Below are 19,755 nucleotides of genomic sequence, written 5' to 3' on the forward strand. Positions count from 1 at the left end.
CTGTGTGTAGAAGTGAGCACAGCTTTATCTAGCTGGTATCCCTTGACCTCCCACACATTTGTTTTCCCATGGAATTACTTATTCCATACACACACAAATACTGGCAGTTAAGTCTCTGGATTGGCTGAATGTTCAGCACTTTCCTTATAAAGGCAATGTGACACGCACGCACACACGCACGCACACACACAACATGTATTTATGGTTATACATTTTCCTTTTTAATGATAAATTCGGACTAAATTTGGAAATTTGGTTTTATTTGTCATGTAACACTCATGCTAATGCAGCATGCTGAATCAACCTAAATGGAACTGAGAGAGAGGCAGACAGCATTAGCTTTCTATCAGGTTTCCATTGTTTTAACTCATTGTTGGGGGAATTGAGTTGATTGTGCAACTGAAAGCAACATCACCAGCCAAAAGCCACTCTCATTTTCATAAACCAGTGATTTAATGCACTTGTCCTAAATTCAGCTTTTCTGGGTTGTCTGCTTGCCAGTACGGATATGTCTGATGCGTGACTATCACTGAGAGGCTTTGACTGGCACAACACGGTTATATTTTTGATTCAAGTTCACTGATAGTTCACCAGACGATCACTGTGCTTTTCCCTCTGAGTATCTATGGTCTCTCCTTCCCTTTCTCTCTCCCTGTTCCGTTCTTTCCCTTACCTTCTTGCTCCATCTCATTTTTCCTCCTCTTACACCCACTGCTACCTCCTATTTTCCCTATCTTCTCCAGTGTCTGCCCCTGCTCACCCATTTGTTTATTTCTTTTAAATCATCCATCTCTCCCCGCCACTACAATTTTTTGTTGTTGTCCATTCCTGTTGTTCTACTTTATTTTCTCCATCTCTCTCTCTCTCTCTCTCTCTCTCTCTCTCTCTCTCTCTCTCTCTCTCTCTCTCTCTCTCTCTCTCTCTCTCTCTCTCTCTCTCTCTCTCTCATGTTTAGACACACACACACACACACACACACACACACACACACACACATACATACATGCTATTTTTCTCTTTCCCTCTCTACAATCTTTATGAACACTTCCTGCCTCCCCTCTTGATCCTGACCTTTTCCTTTAGTGTGGAACACAACCTGGCAAATTGATTTTCTGGTTTCCAGCTCAATGGAGGCTTCACTTTAAGCCGGCTAGCTAGACAGTCCGACGTACAAAAAGGTGGACAGACAGACAGCCAAACAGACATGTAGACGGGGATGGTCTTCTCAGATATCACTTAATGCTTAATGAATGCTCTAGAGTTCTTCTTCCCAGGCCACACACTCACACACACAACCACACAGCTTCACTCTAAATCTCTCTCTCTAAACCTTCTGACATTTTTTTTCTGGCTCTGCTCAGAAATTATCCTTTCTTCCTCCCCACTACCCTGCTCAGTCTCCCCTGTTCCCTCTTTTGCCCTCCTCACTACCTCTGCATCCCTTCAGAATGAGTTTCTCTCTTGAAGTGCTAAGTCCCTTCACCAGCATGCCACACGCTTTTGCTAAAATCTTTTTCACCCCAAAAATAGACAGTCTGATTCTGCTTCATACCTTTTCACCACCCACTTACTTGTTTGATGTTATTCAGCATGATCTGAGCTGAAAGATTTCATTAACCACATTATTTGTCTTATTTCATCTGTCTTCTCCTCTTTACCTCTCATTTGTAGTCAACATATTGGCTGATCTGATAAACAAATACATGAAACAGATCCTTTTCATGGTTGTCTAAACAAGGAGTAAAGAGCTGGAGAAACATTTCTATTTTTTCCTCCTAATAAAATACTGCCTCCCTCCACTTTGCTTCTCTCCTCTGTCTGCTTGTCTTCATTGTTCCCCTCATCCATTTTCCCTTCTCTTTCATCTTTTTTCCTCCTCTCCCCCTCTGACTGAGGGGAAGAGGAGGAAAACTGAAAAAAGGGAAAACTGTAGGCTTTTTATGTGCAATAAAAGCATATCCATCCCCACGAAAAAAAAAAAAAATAAAATCTTTCTCTTCTCTCTCACTCTTTCTCTTTCCCAGGCTAACTTGGCAGTGCAGGAGAATCGTCTGGCCATAGCCAACGTGGACCTGCAGAAGGCCCAGGCGGAGCTGGATGCCAAACAGGCAGAGCTGGATGTGGTACAGGCAGAGTACGAGAAGGCCATGATGGAGAAACAGGTCATCATTTTAACTTTCTCGGAAAAGAAATATGAATCACACTTCATCACTGAAAGCAATGCCGGAGATATTCACTGTTGGACACATGGGGCCCTATCTTGCGCCAGACTCCCTAAACCCGTTATTTGCGGATTTAGGATTTAGGAAGAGGCGTTCCCCCGTAAAAGTTGCTATCTTGTGCACCTCCCGCTATCCGCAAAACACCTCCGCTACCCGCTATATTATGCATAGGTGTGTTTTGGGCGTTACGCCAGTTAAACCAATCAGTGTGCCAGGTGCCATTGCCTTTAAGGGCAGGATGCGCTATCCTAAATCCTAAATCCTAAACCCGCGATGGAGAGAGGGAGGTAGATTTTCTCAGGGCTTCTACTGAGGCTAAAGCAAGTTGGCTTTATATGTATTATATATTATATTATATTCGAGTTAATTCGGGAGGTGGAGCCACATGTGTCCAAGTGGACGTGTCACAAGGTTGTACTGATTGAGTAAAATCCCCGGGTCACACCACACACACACAAGAGGCAGAGGTGGAATTATGTGTAAACTAATTTATTGACAAGGTAGATTGGGCAAATAAAATATTAAAAATAAAAATATAGCACAGCTGCTGGTTTATGACAATAAAACGTGCTGGCGTAAGTGTCCAATTAAAACAGTCTTTCCTCTAAACAGTCTATATGAGTAATATACTCAGTCCATTCCGGCGGCGTCCCGGTATCAGTCCGACCGTGTGCGTGGCGAGGCTCCGTCGGGGCGCGCATTGAAGCCGCCTGGGCGCGCTCTCCTAACAGCCCAAACTTTATAGCGGATAGCGGATAGCGGGTGGTCAGGACCACCCGCTATCCGCTATTCCTAAAGTGTGTGCGCAAGATAGCAACTTTAGGGATAGCGCATGAAACACGCCCACGGCGCACCTCCAGGCGCAAATGATGCAGTCGGCATAACGGATAGCGGGTAGCGGGTGGCGCAAGATACCGTTTAGGGATAGCGGAAGTTCCTAAATCCGCAATTTGCGGGTAGCGGGTAGTGGCAGCGGATAGCGGGTGGCACAAGATAGGGCCCATGGTGTATTTAAATCATAACTTACATTTTCTCTTGTCTTCAATTCTGTCATTCAGCTGTCTTTGTTTTTGATGCCAATGAACATGATGCCCGCTAAGGCACCCACTAGTGAACCCATTAAAAAAAAAAAAAAAAAAAAAAAAAAAAATCAAATGTTCACATTCTCATAGTTAATGGGCAAATGAGTGTGTGTGATTCACAGGAGATCAAGGCTAGTGGATAATGTGTAGCCCCCTTCTACACCACGAAGGAAAAATTGCAGACAAACAACTAGCAGTTTAATTAAATCAAATTAAATGTTATTTTATTAAGCACCACATTTCAAAAGAAACAACCAACAGGAAAATTAATTTAGCACCTTTTTTTTCTTCAGGAAAAGAAAACACTATTTTGACTTTCAAAGCAGAGTCATTATAACAAGCAGTCCTTTAAAAATGTGAGACTTATTCACATGAAATCTTATCAAGGCTGTGTTTTTTTTTTTATTCCCTTGAACGTTTGTGTTAAGAAAGAAAGGCACTTTCTTAAACTTCAGTCGCTATGACATCAGTGCCATTTGATCGAATCTGTCCTTCTGAAAGTTGGTGTGTGCAACTTTAATTAAGCCTAACTCGGTATTGATTTTTTTAACACTAACATCGATATATTATGTTTCCCACGCATATGCCAACATTTTATTGAACTGAACTGCCTGTTTAAATATAGATAAGAAGTATGCAAGTAAAAGCCATGTGCTGTACTCTTCTGAAAACATCCTGAAGAACAATGAGATAAATCACCACAGCAATGCAAAATAATTGATCATATGTGATATAGTGTGACATTGTAACATAGTACATAGTGATGTGTGTGTGTGTGTGTGTGTGTGTGTGTGTGTGTGTGTGCACACGCACACATGTCTGCATCTGGTGTAAATCTGTGTATTTGTGTTTTTATCATCAGTACGCCCTGTTCTCCTATGAATAATAATATTGAAATGGAACAGTGGGTGCATCAACATTCCCTAATTAGGAAACCTTAACATCTGTACAAACACTCTAAATTGACTCATTTCATGATTTTGTGATTAAGAGGCAGTGCTGTTCATCTCAAGGGGGCTGGCCATGTGATCGAGGCTGTCAGAGCATCTGAGGCTCAGACAATGGCTGCTGACGTTGATATGCTTCTCAATTAAAGGAAAGCCAAAACCAGACAGTCTGTATTGATGAAACAGACATTATTGCTGGCAGGCAAACACTCAGTCTCATCATTGTCTGTGAGCAGCTGATGAATAGATAAGTGTGATAAACGCCTGGAAGGTGCTGTTGACCTCTTGCTATATTTATACCAAGGAAAGCTGATTTCGACTGTCAGACAAATGGACAGGTTGACACCTCAGATAGTTAAAGCTTAATTTGGGAAATTATAGGTGTCATCATTCCCATACACTTGAACATATATGAACTAGTGTCATATTCTTGTCACCAAACCTTGCATGCATGAAGTTTTCATGCTGTTTCACCAAGCTGTTGTTTGAGTTGAGTCTCAAATCCTCAGTACTTTTAGTTTTAGTAGCCAGTTTAAGTTCATGTAGTCCACACTAGAACAAATTAAAATGACATATATACAAATCCACGTTTCACATTAAATCTAGGAGTCCTGGTTGTAATGGTGACTCTCTAAGTTTTGTATTTTAGTCATTTGTATTACACATATTGATGGCTTCTGAAATACATTTGCATCCCAACAATGATTGAACAAGAAAATTATACTATTCATGTTTTTGTATTTTTAGAGTTTGTTCTATGTGGTTGTGTATGCCTAATACTTCAGATTTTCTCATGGTGATTTATCTGAAATCAACCCTAACAAGTAGATTTTCCAAAATGACACACTAACACATTGAGGTGACTGAGTCTTAAGTTAAAGTCTTACGCACAAATCCAAGTTGAATCACCAGCATTCACATCCAAGAAAATTACAAATAATCACAATCGGCTCATGAGTCACAAACGACTCAGGAACCACACCAGTGATGTGAATACATAACATACTGTATATGGCTTGCCGGTGATTGACTGAAATACAGATTTATGGATATGAGAAGGGATGACGATGAATGAATGGATTGATAGACAGAAGTACAGAAAGATAGTCTGCCTGGACTACTGACAGACATCCAAAAATCTAGACCATCTCATGTGTGTTGTCCATTGTTCCTTTCAGACGCTGCTGGAAGATGCTGAACGCTGCAGACACAAGATGCAGACAGCATCCAGCCTCATAAGCGGTCTGGCCGGTGAGAAGGAGAGATGGACAGAGCAGAGCAAAGAGTTTGCTGCCCAGACCAAACGTCTTGTTGGTGGGTACCAGCACAGGGTTCATTTCCTACATGTTGAATTGATTCTGTTAGTTTCAGCTTAATTACTCCCCACACTGATGGATGAATCTGCAAACAAACAATAACTAACAGTTCCAGGGCTAGATGTTTGGTCAAACACAATGTGGGATTAGTGCAATACTTGGTTAATGATTCTCTTTTCATAATTTCTATTTTTAATTACAGCAGAGTTAACATTTATACTTAGAGTAACTTTACACTGTAAACATTATCTAAATATAAGAAATAGATACTTGATTTGAGAAGATACAGGCTAGAAATAAGTGTAATTATTTGCCAGTGCAGTAAGATCATTTCTTAAAATAAGGAAACTTATCTAGGCTTTACAAAAGTGAGATATCTCTTGAAATAAGTAGTAAAACACTCATTCCAAGTACTTTAGTGTTGAGTTTATTTGACACACAATAGCTTGTCAATTCTTATTTCACTGTTTTCTGTCTTAATTTGAGTGAAAAGATCTTAAAACAAAAGCTACTAAACAAGATTATTTTTCTTAATTCAAGAGTTATCATCATTAGCTTATCTGTCTTAAATGAAACAAAGCATTTACCCTAAATGAAATCACCCAGAATTGACAGCGTCAAGAACTATTTATTCAACTTAACTGCTTTCTGAAAGATTATGATGACTGAAGGAGAACAGACATGGACTCAAAAGCACAACTCAACACCAGATAAAATTAAACTCAGTCTGTAATTGCAGATCAGGTACAACAGTCACAGGCAAGTAATCAGGACACAGTCTGGTAAGCTGAAGGAAGCATTAAGGTCCAGTATAACAAGCAGGGGTCTAAATAACAGCTAAATGATCAGGAAATAAATCCAGCTAGGAGAAGGCAAAGGCCAAGTCTAAGAAAATGAGCAGAGGGCTGAAACACACTAGCAGATGATGCACAAGGCTAGGAAGTAACACTGGACCGCTTGACACTAAGGACGAAGACGAACTGGCACTGAGGTGGGGAACCACAGACTATATACACAGACTAATGAGACAGGTGAAAGTAATCGAGGCGTGGCTACATAATCATACATAGGGAGTGAGTATAACAAAATAAAACCATGAATGAATAAATGAATGAGTGAATGAAATAATGAACAATAAAACATGACCTAACATACTGAGCAAGACGTCACAAGGATCAGCTTGTAACACACAGTTTAACAAAAAGATTACTTGTTGCTTCTCAACATAGTAACCAAATTTTTTTAAAAAAAGCAAACAAACAAACAAACAAACAAAAAAACTGTATGTTTTGACAAAATATTACTTGATGATGTCATTGCACTTAAAAATGGAAATTAATAACCATTCTGGATACGGTTTATAAGGAGTGTGACTTTATTGTTAGATGTAAGATTGCAAGTTTTTGGTTAGATCAGGAGTTTTTGCAGTGTAATGCTCATCGCTTTTCAAACATGTTGTGTTTTGATCAAATTCCTCTCCTGTTATTAGTAACTAGATATGTGAAATAGTTATTTCACATATCTAATATGTAACTGTTGCACATGAAATGAGATGAAATAAGTATATCTATGATTTTTTTTGTTTTTTAACATCTTTGTCTTGCTGTACTAGGTGATGTCCTATTAGCCACGGCATTCCTTTCTTACTCGGGTCCCTTCAATCAGGAGTTTCGAAACCTCCTGCTGAGTGACTGGCAGCGGGAGCTGAAGCAGCGCTGCATCCCATTCGGCAACAACCTCAACTTGACCGAGCTGCTCATTGATGCGCCCACTGTCAGCGAGTGGAATCTACAGGTCAGAGATACCCAATCAATTATTCATATTAGTAGCTACATCCACAGAGGAGGCATTTTGGCTGAAAATAGGTTTGTTGACTGAAACGTCAAAACATATAAGGAACATTATGTTGATTTCATATGAGGGCAGCACTTCATAATAAAAAACATAAGTGATTTGTTGTTTAATTAATTATTGTGAACATCTGTTATCTAATAATGTTTATTTATGTATGTATGTATTTATTTATTTGTTTTCTTGATAGGAGACTGTGTTTATCAAGTAAAAATGTGTGAAGACATACTGTATACATTGGTTGCCACTCAGTCAAATACTGGATGATGATTTAAAGAAATGGATGAAAACAGATCCTGCAAAAAAAAAAAAAAAAGTCCACTAAAATAAATAATTTCACCAATGAGTGATTGCTTTACCTCTTAAAACAAGGTTAAAAAAAAAGGTTTTCCAGTGGGATGAAATACTTTCACTTGCAAGAGGATTATAAACAGCAGTGTGGTCCATCTCATTAATAATCAACTTGTTTCCAAAATTTTCTTGAATCAAGTGGTGATTTCTTGACACTAGTGGGCTGATCTGCCCGATTCCGCCTGGTTTCATGATGTTCTCAGCATCCTGAAACAAATGAAATGGCATTTGAAACATCTCATCACTCTGGAAGAGGTTTTATCTTGTTTATAGAAAAACAGGTTTTTAAGACAGAGTATGAGACTAAATGATTCGTTAAGATGGAAATTTTTCTGCCGTGTATTGGATGGACTAGCTGAGTGAACACCAGCAGTGAGTGTCAGAGTTTTTGTTTACACAGGGTCTCCCCAATGACGACCTGTCCATTCAGAACGGCATTATTGTTACCAAAGCCGCGCGCTTCCCCCTCCTCATCGACCCACAGACCCAGGGAAAAATCTGGATCAAGAACAAAGAGACCAGGAATGAGCTACAGGTTTGGCAGCTTTAGCTCATGTCTATTTTTTTCATTCATGAATTATAATGTAATTTAAAATACGCAGTCTGTGTTCGCTCCATCCCCATGCTGTAATATGGGAAACATCTGAGCTAACATTAACCAGAAGAACAAAGAGGCTGTGTCCTGAGTGTTCATCGGACTATGATGTATAATTCGTTTTGTAGATTCAAAACCAACTGAGGACCTCTGTCAAATGTCATCGTTCCTGTTTCTATCATACCTGTCATTGTCTTCATTTTGTGTGCTGTCTGATAAAGCATGCTGTCATTAAATCAAATTGAAATTAATGGATCTCTTTACCTTTTAATCAGTGTAGGGTTTGTTCCTCTTTTAAGTTTGCTATGTAATTTGTAGAAGTTAATCACAAAACTAATAAGTAATAGTGACTTGGTTCTACCCCTAAATGAGCTAAACTGGCCATTTCAAGAATTTTATTTCAAGGACAACTAGGTCATTTTCAATTCAGTATTTCTGTATTAGCAGTTTTTATGCCTCACTGGTCTGCCTGTAACAATACAACATTTTTCCTATAATCATTTCCAGTCTACATTTATAGCAGAACATTTTGATTTCAGAAACTTCTCAAAATCTCCTTTCACTCTTTTCTTTGTTCCTTTCATTCACATTGCCCGATGGGCATCCTAGAAATAATAGTCCCCAATTCTCAATTTCTGCACTGCTCTTTTTGCCCCAAATCCTTCCGTCGTCCAAAAATGCTTCCAATTGTTCTGCCATTTTAATGGCTTTTGCAGAATTCTGCAGGCGTAGTATGGCCACCCAAGGTCACAGGCCCTGTTTAGGGCAATCTCTTGCTGAATGAAAGGATTCTGCAATCTTACCACAGCTTTCCCAAAGACCAACTTACCAATCACACATTTCCACAGGCAGCAAGTTTAAAGGCTTCCTCAAGTGACCTCATCAATCCATTCACATTTCTTGTGAATGGATCTTCTTCCCTTTATATGGCTCATCTAAAAAACATGTATTGTTATGAGTTATTAGCTTTACTAGTCTGAGTCTTAATGAGGAAGCTGTGGGGAGTAAGGGGACAGGGTTCCTATGTCTGTCTCTATTGATAAATTCAGTTGTAAGTGGTTTGACACATCCAAGCGCTGGTTACTTGATTAGAAAAAAAATTGACACTCCAAGCTGTGAACTACATGAGTGGTTAGGATCAGACCAAAAGAATATTGTTGTACGGAACTTACCATTTTTTGTGTCATTTTCTTTAATGGTACTTCCCTTTGTCTGACCACAGATCACTTCACTGAACCACAAGTACTTCAGGAACCACCTGGAAGACAGTTTGTCTCTAGGGCGCCCCCTACTGATTGAGGATGTAGGAGAGGAGTTGGACCCTGCCCTCGACAATGTCTTAGAGAAAAACTTCATCAAAACGGGCTCCACTTATAAGGTAATACTGTATGTCAGAATAACCCTAAGACATTGTATGCCTAAATATTTTACCTTGTTTAAGAGGGATTTTTTTTTTCTTGGAGCCAGATCATGCTATAAATCTTAACCAGCTAGGGCTGTTCAAACTGAACTTCAAATCTTGGCTTTGGCCATTACCTGTGTCTGTCATATGGAACAGAGGCAGCAGTTTACATTTTTATCACAAATATATTTGACATGACACCATCGCAAGATTAAACTTGAAAAGTCATGTGTGAAACTTATTTTACCTGAATGGTAAATGTATAATGTGTTTATAAGAGATTTATTTTTCCAAACGTCTATAGCAGCTTATCAAGAGTAGAGCAAGTTGACTTGGGTATGTTTGTCCCCCCTTGAGTTAAACTGATATTAGTTGTTGCCAAGCTCACTCAAATTTCGGTCTTTGACTGCTTCACACTAAATGAGCATGACCAGACTTGGCCCAACAAAACCAAACGTGTGGAGGAAAAAAAAACAAAAAAACTATGGGCCAGTCAGGTCGTCTGTGCACACAATAGGAAATTCTGTGGCTGCCATGAGGGCCAAGTGCTTCCCCCCAAGCTTCAATTAACCCATATTCAAATTATTATAGTAATCTAGCCTGACCTTGCCTTAGCCAACTGGGCTATGTCTGGTTCCCTGTGTTAATGTTGGACTTTCAACATCACCAGCTCCAATAAGAAGGAAGTACCTCGGACAGTCAGATTGCTTCTCACTTCGTTTCACATCTCCTGCTAAAAGTTGTCCTTGTGCACCTGCTTGAGAGTAAATAACTCGGCATACCTGTAGTCTTTATTCATCAATCAAAAAAGCAAAATAGAAGGCTCAGGATTGTGTACACATACAGAAACAAACAGGCATCAACCTGTCATTTTCACATTATGTATAGTTATAATAATTAGAAACATGTCTGATGAGAAGCTGAAACTGGCACTGGCATTGTCAGCCCAAAGGTGTTTTGCTGGCTTTTCACTAGCTCTCTCAATATGTAGCTGGCTAGCACAGTAACAGCACAATGTATTTCCATTTTTCTCCTTTTGCCCTGATTCACTTAGACTGAACAGTCAATCAGAAAGTGATGGCCCTGTGTTGATTCAACAAGTTGAATTGGCTGGTCAGCATGGACCATACAGCACACACCACAGAAACTATGGGCGATCTTCACACACGGAGGCTCAAGGATCACCCAGTGAGGGCCGACGGCTGATGTTCAGCTTGCTGTGTTATAGGGCCCTTAGACAAAGACCAAGTGCTGAAACACAATTTTTAGGAGTGCTACTGGACAGTAAAAAGCCTCAAAAGTCAAATCTGTTGGGGTTGAGTGCAGTGAATTGTTTTTCTTCCTCAGTGCCTCAGGACGTCTCTAGAAATGTTTCCAGTTGAGAGTGCCAGTCCTTCTTATCCGTCTCCCTCACTTCAGGAGGATTTGCCTTTGGCTCTTTGTTATAAGTTTACTTACCAGTGTGAGAAAGTCAGACATCAACTTCTGCTATAGAGAGACTATAAACTGGCAGACATATAATAGTTTGCTCTTACTTGTGCGGTCTTGTGTAATCAAACAAGTTAAACTAAATGCTTACTGGAATGGATTTAAAGTAGCCACTGTAAAATGGCTGTAGGTACTGTGGTAGTAACAGGAAATAGAAGACTGTGGCAAGTACTTTGGGGAATTGCATCAAGCTAGGCGGTTTGTTCAGGCTATGCAGCTGCAGTATATTAGGACAGCATTTGTTCAATTAGCTGTAAGATGTTATGTAAAAGTTGTGTGAGGGATGAGAAGAAATTTTACATTTTCTGTATCCCCCACTGAAGGACTCAGTAAATACCCAGAAACCTAACTAAAACCTTGATTATACCACATTAGTAGGGGTTATTTAATTGACACTAAGGGCAACTAGCTGTCAAAAGAAAATTAAATGTCCTTTTAAACAAAATCTAATAGACAAACACAATGTCCTTGCTTTTAATATCTATCAGGAATCAAATTGTTTTGTACCAAGACTAGTCTAATGAATGAGGCCATTATGAGAGTGTTATTGTTGGACATTATTACACACTGCAACCCCTTGAAGGGGGTCTTTCTTGTTTTAGAAAGTACATTTCCTGTTGATGGTGCAAGAAAGCCAATATTGTGCTTCCTCTAATACAGTAACTTGATATTATTGCTGCTTATTTGTGCAATTGTAGCTAAATGGTGAAAAATAGGTCATGGTCTGTCTCTGCCTCCCAAGTCTCTGTTATGTACCGTGAGAGGCAGATATTCTTAATGTGCAAAACTGCAGACCACGTTTTGAATGGTTATTATTTTGTCTGCATTTTATTGCCTAAAGCGATATCCTGGGAGTCAACTTTAGATCTGAATTCTGGATATTAGAGGTAATACAGAATTATGAATCAGGGGAAGCGCCCTAAATTGGTCTCCCTGATGATAAAATGGTTTGAACTTTCAAAAAAGCCTTTCCATTGTTATGACAGTATGGTGTGGCCTGTAAAGACTTGGTGCACTTGTTTCAGCGAGGCAAATGCTTTCTCTTGGTAACCTTTCCTCATCCAAATAAGTCTGGACTTGACTGGCATGCACATCAATGTGATGAGCACATTTCAGCATTTATACTTTGAAATTAAATGTTTTCTTTCACATTCTGCTGCCATACAGTTTCCATAGGTTCTCATTACAATACTTAGTTGTTTTGCTTATGAGTATCACTTTCTTGAAACATAATTTCCCACAAAACATACACAAGTGCACATGCACACATCTAAACGATGCAGAAAAGCTGTAAGAGGTTGAAAGAAAAAGGCCGAGTGAAAGTCTGCTCCTAGGCATTTCTCTCCCTCTCATTATCGCCTCTCAACTTCTGACTCTGACTGATGCCAGTTTTTCAGCAGCAGACGTTGCAGCTGCCCCCTCCGTCTCACACACATATCAAACAGGAACACTTGGGTGTGCACATACACACAGACACGCACAGAACTACATACACACACACACTCTGGTAATTGCAAGCAAGCACGTGTTACATCCAGACACACATACAAACACCGATCACCTAAAAGCCTCTCAACTGCCAAAATGAGAGACACAATTAGAGGTGTCAGCAGTCTCTCTCTCTCTGCTCTCTCTCGCTCTCTCTCTTCCTTCCCTTTCCCCCTCTCTCCCTCTCTCCTGAAAAGCTTTAATTTCTATTAATATCCTGGTGTGAGGATGAACTGAAGGTGTCTGCAACTGACAGCTCCAGGGACAAACCACCAGATAGATAATTAGAAGTTTTACTGCCATGACTAATTAAATGCTGATCTGAGCAAACACACGCACATGCACGCACACACACACACACACACACACACACACACACACACACACACACACACACACACGAGTGGAAGTGCTTCTGAGCAGCTGTATCCTCAAAGTGTTGGTTCACTAACACCTCGTCTTGTTAATACCTTCATCCCATTTGTCACTACGGCCTATTAAAAAGCCTGCATAGATTTGAGGTATGACGATTGTTAGGACATATGTGTGATTATGCCTTATGTGACCATCAATACGTTTCCTTGAAGTTGTGTAAAACAAAGCTAACCAGCACGGTTTGGAAGATAAACAGGTTTCACATTTATTTATGTGGCAATTTTGATAGCAAATTGCATTATAACAATTGCACAAGCCCTTCACCAAGATACAGAAATATACACAGTGAATATATTTGTACATACAGTTAAAAACAGATGAGCAGATAAACAAAGCAAAAAAGGACAATTAAGCAAGGGAGTAAGTTTTAAAATGGGTCTTAACAGCAGTGACAAGAGGACTTACTAAATCGAGATATTGCTTAAAATTGCTCCCCTCATAAGTTGAGGTTCCTGGAGATACTCTGATTTAAGTCAGAAATGCCAAATTGACTGTTTATTTTGGCGTGATGTTGATTACGATGATTAGTTGTTTGATAACAAAGAGGTATCTGTTGCTCTCCCTGGCCTTCCTCCTACAGGTGAAAGTGGGTGACAAGGAGGTGGACGTGATGAAGGGCTTCAGGCTCTATGTGACCACCAAGCTGCCGAACCCAGCGTACACCCCTGAGATCAGCGCCCGCACCTCCATCATCGACTTCACTGTCACTATGAGAGGCCTGGAGGACCAGCTGCTGGGCAGGGTCATCCTCACAGAGAAACAGGTGGAGCGGCAGTCAAATACAGCGGCAGGCAGGATAGAAATCCTCTATTTAGGCTCATGAGGAACATCCTCAAGGAGGTCAGGGGCTGTGGCAGATGACCACGCTAGCTCCTCACTGCATTTCAGGACTTTGCATAAATTTCCAAATTTTGAGGCCTTAACAGTGACTCAGCAGCTGTGCATAGTAAATAGGTAAATATTTACATATTTACTGTGCAGTAAATATGTAAAAGACAAACCATGGACAAGAGTATATCAGTAAAACCTACAGCACAGAGACAGCTTTCTCAGCTGCAGCACAGAAAGGCTTGATATGTTGAAATATATTTTAACTTTCAGGGATGCTCATTTAAGATGAAGGTAAGAGGTTTAGTGATGACCTACAGATTGTTTGGCTACAAATTGCCCGTGACTACAGACTGCTGGGGCAGCTAATGTTTGAGGTTGACAAAGTGGCTCTTATCAAGGTTACTTGTTACAACTATACATATTCTCCAAAAGTTAAATATCAGTTTAGTATCTGGCTAAGGAAAAGTTAAATCTTTCTTTTTCTTTCTTTCTTTCTTTCTTTCTTTCTTTCTTTCAACCAGCTACATCGTTCTTGAAAATAGCCGTCATGTTTTTTTTTTTTGCTACAAGTTAGAAGTTAGTCTGGCATGCCCACTTCCTTTTTGCAATGATTTTATTAAAAAAAAAAAAAAAATCTAAAATTTAAAGGAAAAAAGCAAAGCAAAATGTAGCTCACTCTCTTCTTTAACAGATAAAAAATGGTCAAGGTAACTCAACAGTATATTCCACATAGACAACCTATAGATGATCTGAGTGACTTTAAAAATCATTTACTTATCATTCACAAGTCGTTTAATAATTATCAAATACCAAATACACTGCTTGAGAAGCTAGTTATAAAAAGCAACTATCATACAGATAAATGCCCAATCATTGTGTGTGCGTCTTTGTGAAACTGTGGAACTTATTTGTAAATAAGTTTCATGCATTTTCTAAAACATTATCTAATTGTTTGTAATCTGTTAACCCCTAAAATGCAATACTTACAATCATATCATTATCCATATTGCTGCCTAGCTGCATATTCAGATGACAAAACATCTACTGTGATATTACACCTTTGCCAATTAAAGAGTGTTTGAAGTTTAGTACTTTGTAATGGAAAGGACACACTTGGGACCATTTAAACGCCGGCTCTATGACACTTCTCCCTACTGTGTGCCTCTTTTTCTCTTTCTGCAGCACACACAAGCTGTGTGACAATATAATTGGGAGTTTATTATCACCCTGTGAACATACAACATGGCAATCATTACATCCTCAGAGAGAGAGAGAGAGAGAGAGAGAGAGAGAGACACATCCCCACAAATACTCTACATTTTACCATTTAGACACATGCAAAGTGTCAGGGATTTGATTCATTCAGATAGGGCAGCAGAAATGATTGAAATAGGCAGCTGGCACCTGATGCTGAAGATGCATGGATTGTAATGATTGTGAAACATCTGACACCTTGTTAGGGGCTGAGTGTGACTTCCCAAGGTGAAGTGTTTATCCCTGATGGGAAAAGTGGCTCGTTATCTGCACACTAAATATGGAGTCACTCCTAATGGAAATGGAAGCTGGTGATGGAGGTGAATGAATTTGAGCCCTACGGTTATGTAGTTTCTGCCGAACTTAGATCTTTGTAATTCATGTAATCATGACAAGCCCAATGTAATTCTTCAATTCTTTGCTTTCACTTCATGTCACTGGTAATTTGAAGCTGCCACTTTCACACCCCACCCTGTAAGCTTTCACTGTAGTTCATTTGAGGATACGATGAAGCGTGAGTGACAGCAAACCTTTCTCATACACAGGGTCCTGCCAAGAAAATGTTCCTGTCAAAAAAAAAAAAAAAAGAGCAAATGAGCTTTAATACTGCTGAAAACAAATCCTCACCCCGGCCCTCCCCTTTCACATCATGGTTAAGGCCAGATTTAGCGCCTTAAGACCGCCCCAAACATAGTGAAAATATAGATGTGAAAATCCGACACACGCTTTCAGAGACGCTTACTTTGTGACTGTATTTCTTTCCTTTGGCTGGATTTAGAATTTATTCCCTAATATGAAATGAATACAGGCCCTTAAATTCATGCAGGGTCAAGCTGAGACGGAAGGCAGTGGCACTTATTACTATAATGTCGTGTTTTACTTTGTCACCTTGGCGAATACCTTCTCTGCTCTCTGTGTGTCTTCATTATTTGTTCGGCCTTGAGTGTGCTCTAGAGCCCTCCACAGAAATCGCTTTTGTCCTGTTTTTCAGCCCAAAATTCATGTTAAGTGCATTTTGTCTCACCTTTGGAACCAGGCTCATTAAAACCTGTCACATGAAAGCCAACTATTACAGGTTCAGATTCTCAATAGCTTTGGGAACATATGTCCTTGGTCCCCCCACATGGAAACATAACCGGTTTAAAGTAGGACTGGGTATCGGCAAGAACATCACAATATATAATCACAATATGATTTGTATCATAATACTTTGCAATACTATACGGACAATCTATAAATAGTGCTTAAAATACAACCTCCAGCATAATTCCTGGGTAGACTAATAAAAGACACAATATATTACATGATAAATCAGGTGACAAACTAACGTAATTAAGTTTAATTCAAAATGATTACAATTTATTAAAACCGAATTAGTATAATGCATTCACTTATCACAACACAGTAAAATTTTGCTGTCATAGCGTAATATGAAAGGAGTAATTGTAAATCCGGATCTGTTTTTGAAATGGAGGAGTAGGACACTGAGTTAGACGTGTGTTTTATTTGAGTGTGTGTGTGTTTGATACTAGGAGCTGGAGAAAGAGAGGACAGATCTCCTGGAGGATGTGACATCTAACAAGAGAAAGATGAAGGAACTAGAGGACAACCTGCTCTACCGATTAAGCAGCACACAGGCAAGGAATGAAATCTGAAAGCTGTAATAGATGTGTGACATTTTAAAATTATGAATCACTAGATCAAGTCAGTGTGGGTGTTACTTGGGGTTTTGACATTTCTTGAGGTTGACTAGCACAGATGTTCCCATCCTAATTTTAACACTGTGGGAGCAATTAACCAAATTTCAGGTGTTTCCTTGGTTTATTAATGAACAAAAATCTGAAAAAATGTTAAACTGTTGTTTCTAATTTGTTTACCAAATTGCTCATCTCTATTACATCAAAATAGTGTCAGTGCTTTGCTGTGTTCAGTATCTTGGAAAAAAGCATGAATGAGGTGCACATGTAATTGAATTGTAACAAAAGCTACATCTGTCATGCCTACATCTGTAATTCACTCCCTGTAGCGATAATAATTCCATGAACAACATTTCCGTTTTCAGTTATTTTTAGGTTTGTTTTTTCTGCAAACATTTCTCTGTAGGGATCACTGGTTGATGACGAAAGTCTGATTGTCGTTCTTGGCAACACCAAGCGCACGGCTGAAGAGGTTACTCAGAAGCTACAGATTGCTGCCGAGACCGAGGTTCAGATCAATGCTGCCAGGGAGGAGTACCGACCCGGTAGGTCACGGTCAGACCCAGACCAAGGACAGGGCCTGCACATGAAGCACTTTCCCTGATAGGTGGCAGTGTGCCAGCCAAGTTTCAGCTGAAGATCAATACCACAAAACTTACTCAATCATTTTTTTCAGTTTGTAACTCAGCACAGCAAAATGTGGATACTGTGCAAAAAGGAAAAGGAACATTTCTCACTAACTACAAGTTGGTATAAGATGTTTCAGTGCTAAAATATGCTAAAAAAAAAAAAAAAAAAAAAAAGTACCCGGGGCATTTTGGTAACTTGACCGTCAGTTTCTCACTTTGTGTGTGTGTGTGTGTGTGTGTGTGTGTGTGTGTGTGTGTGTGTGTGTGTGTGTACAGTGGCCACCAGGGGCAGTATCCTGTACTTCCTGATCACAGAGATGAGCATGGTGAACGTCATGTACCAGACCTCCTTGAGACAGTTCCTGGGACTTTTTGACCTTTCCCTCGCTAGGTGGGAATACTCTGACATTAATAATTTACTGTAGCCATTTCTATACTAGATTGCTGTCTCTTTTGACATTTTGTTTGTTTAAGCAGATGAGGGATGGAAAATAGCTGCTGCTCCTAGGAGCTGTGATGTCAAAGTGAAGGTTTTAAGTCACACTGAATTTGATGCTAATAAATGTCACAAAAGTACAAAATATTTTCAAAGGGGTTCTTCTGCACCAGAAGTATTCACACCAATTCAGCCTGTCCACTCTGAGTCAAATCTTTTTGTATCTGTGTCTCATGGGTTTGGCCAACCTCCTCTAATGTTACTCACCTCCACTAAGCAACAGACAAATGCTGATAAAGAGAAGTTGGCTCACTACCAATGCAATCATCACTAGCCTAGGTAACACTACTGAAACTTCCCAGTTATTACAAGCTCACAGTTTTCATTGGAAACTCACCATGGATTCCCATTTTGTCAGCAGTCATTTTCCATAATGTATTATATATGTTTCAAGAACCCTGTGCTGTCTTCAATCCCTGACAAAGAAAGTCTGCTCTCCTCTGCCCTGCTCTGTAATTGCACGGTTTTACAACAGCAAGACACACTCCTCATGCTGTGTAATCCAAGTCTTTGGTATCCATTGGCATGCTCAGGATTTCTCAATCACGCTCAAATCTTGCTTCAAAGATTACATCTGTAAAATCCTGTCATGCAGTGTCATAGTGTGTGTGCATGAGTATGTGTGTTTCATTGGACGAGCAGCTGGACAGGACAGATGTGCTTGAAGTGCTCTCTATTGTAGTTCTATGTAGTTCTCTACCAAGCTTGACCAGTAACTTGTCTTTCAGCCTTCAAAAAAAAAAAATCAAAATGATAAATGTTTTTTTTCTCCCCTGACTTGGTGTGAGTAGACCTTAGGACGCCTGGGTCATATTTGAGAGCTGTTGGTAGTTTTGCAGTAATATCTTTGAAATTCCTTTCTGACAAAATGCCAGTCATTGATTTTCCTGTTTGCACCTCACATAATTTCATGTCAGACTGCACAGCTAATAATTATTTGGAATTGGAATAATGGGAATAAGTATTTCCAGTATCTCATTATGGCTTTCACATAACTGTATGTCAAGCAGCACAGAAATCCAGTGTCGAAATCCAGCCACTACTGTTTGTTCATGAGTTGGTAAACCAAAAATAGCACATTCATGGTCATTAGGTTACACAGCCTGCCACACATCTTTGATTCTGGAGGAGTTACTAGTTTTAATCCTAAACTCATCTGGAAATGCACTGTGTGCTGTAAGGAGTTAATGACAAAATGTTAACCGTGACTTTTACCCCAAACAGGTCCTCCAAAAGCCCCATCACTAGCAAGCGCATTGCCAACATCATCGAGTTCATGACCTTCGAGGTATACAAGTATGCAGCGCGGGGTTTGTACGAGGAGCACAAGTTCCTGTTCACTTTGCTGCTGACACTGAAGATTGACATGCAGAGCAACAGGGTGAAGCACGAGGAGTTTCTCACATTTATTAAAGGTCAGGGATTAATGGCTTCTCTGTCTCGCAATATCCTTTTTTCAGTTTCTGGCTCTTTGCCTTCATCACATGACTATAGGTCTTAGTCCTCATATCTGTTGGCTTTCAGTTTATGCATTTCATGATTATATCAGTGATATTTTTTATTATTTGACATGGTAAATCAGTCGCAGAAATGATACAAACAATCTTAAAAACCTCAAGTCTTGACATGACAGATCTGCAGCAAGATCATTTTTGGAAGAGCGAATGATAA

At 39.7% G+C, this 19,755-nt stretch overlaps 1 protein-coding gene across 1 annotated transcript in view; it reads left to right on the forward strand.

Annotated features, from left to right (window-relative positions):
- The window catches only part of dnah5 (dynein, axonemal, heavy chain 5), a 125,059-nt gene that overhangs the window by 79,283 nt on the left and 26,021 nt on the right, over window positions 1-19,755 (forward strand). Inside the window, exons 67-76 of the mRNA XM_030072103.1 lie at window positions 2,025-2,162; window positions 5,430-5,565; window positions 7,180-7,361; window positions 8,170-8,304; window positions 9,587-9,742; window positions 13,758-13,940; window positions 16,795-16,899; window positions 17,366-17,504; window positions 17,865-17,979; window positions 19,309-19,499. Of these exons, the coding sequence (XP_029927963.1) occupies window positions 2,025-2,162; window positions 5,430-5,565; window positions 7,180-7,361; window positions 8,170-8,304; window positions 9,587-9,742; window positions 13,758-13,940; window positions 16,795-16,899; window positions 17,366-17,504; window positions 17,865-17,979; window positions 19,309-19,499 (1,480 nt within the window). The remainder of the gene's footprint in view (window positions 1-2,024; window positions 2,163-5,429; window positions 5,566-7,179; window positions 7,362-8,169; window positions 8,305-9,586; window positions 9,743-13,757; window positions 13,941-16,794; window positions 16,900-17,365; window positions 17,505-17,864; window positions 17,980-19,308; window positions 19,500-19,755) is intronic.

Source organism: Myripristis murdjan, chromosome 16 (genome assembly GCF_902150065.1).
Source record: "Myripristis murdjan chromosome 16, fMyrMur1.1, whole genome shotgun sequence".
NCBI classification, from domain to species: domain Eukaryota; kingdom Metazoa; phylum Chordata; class Actinopteri; order Holocentriformes; family Holocentridae; genus Myripristis; species Myripristis murdjan.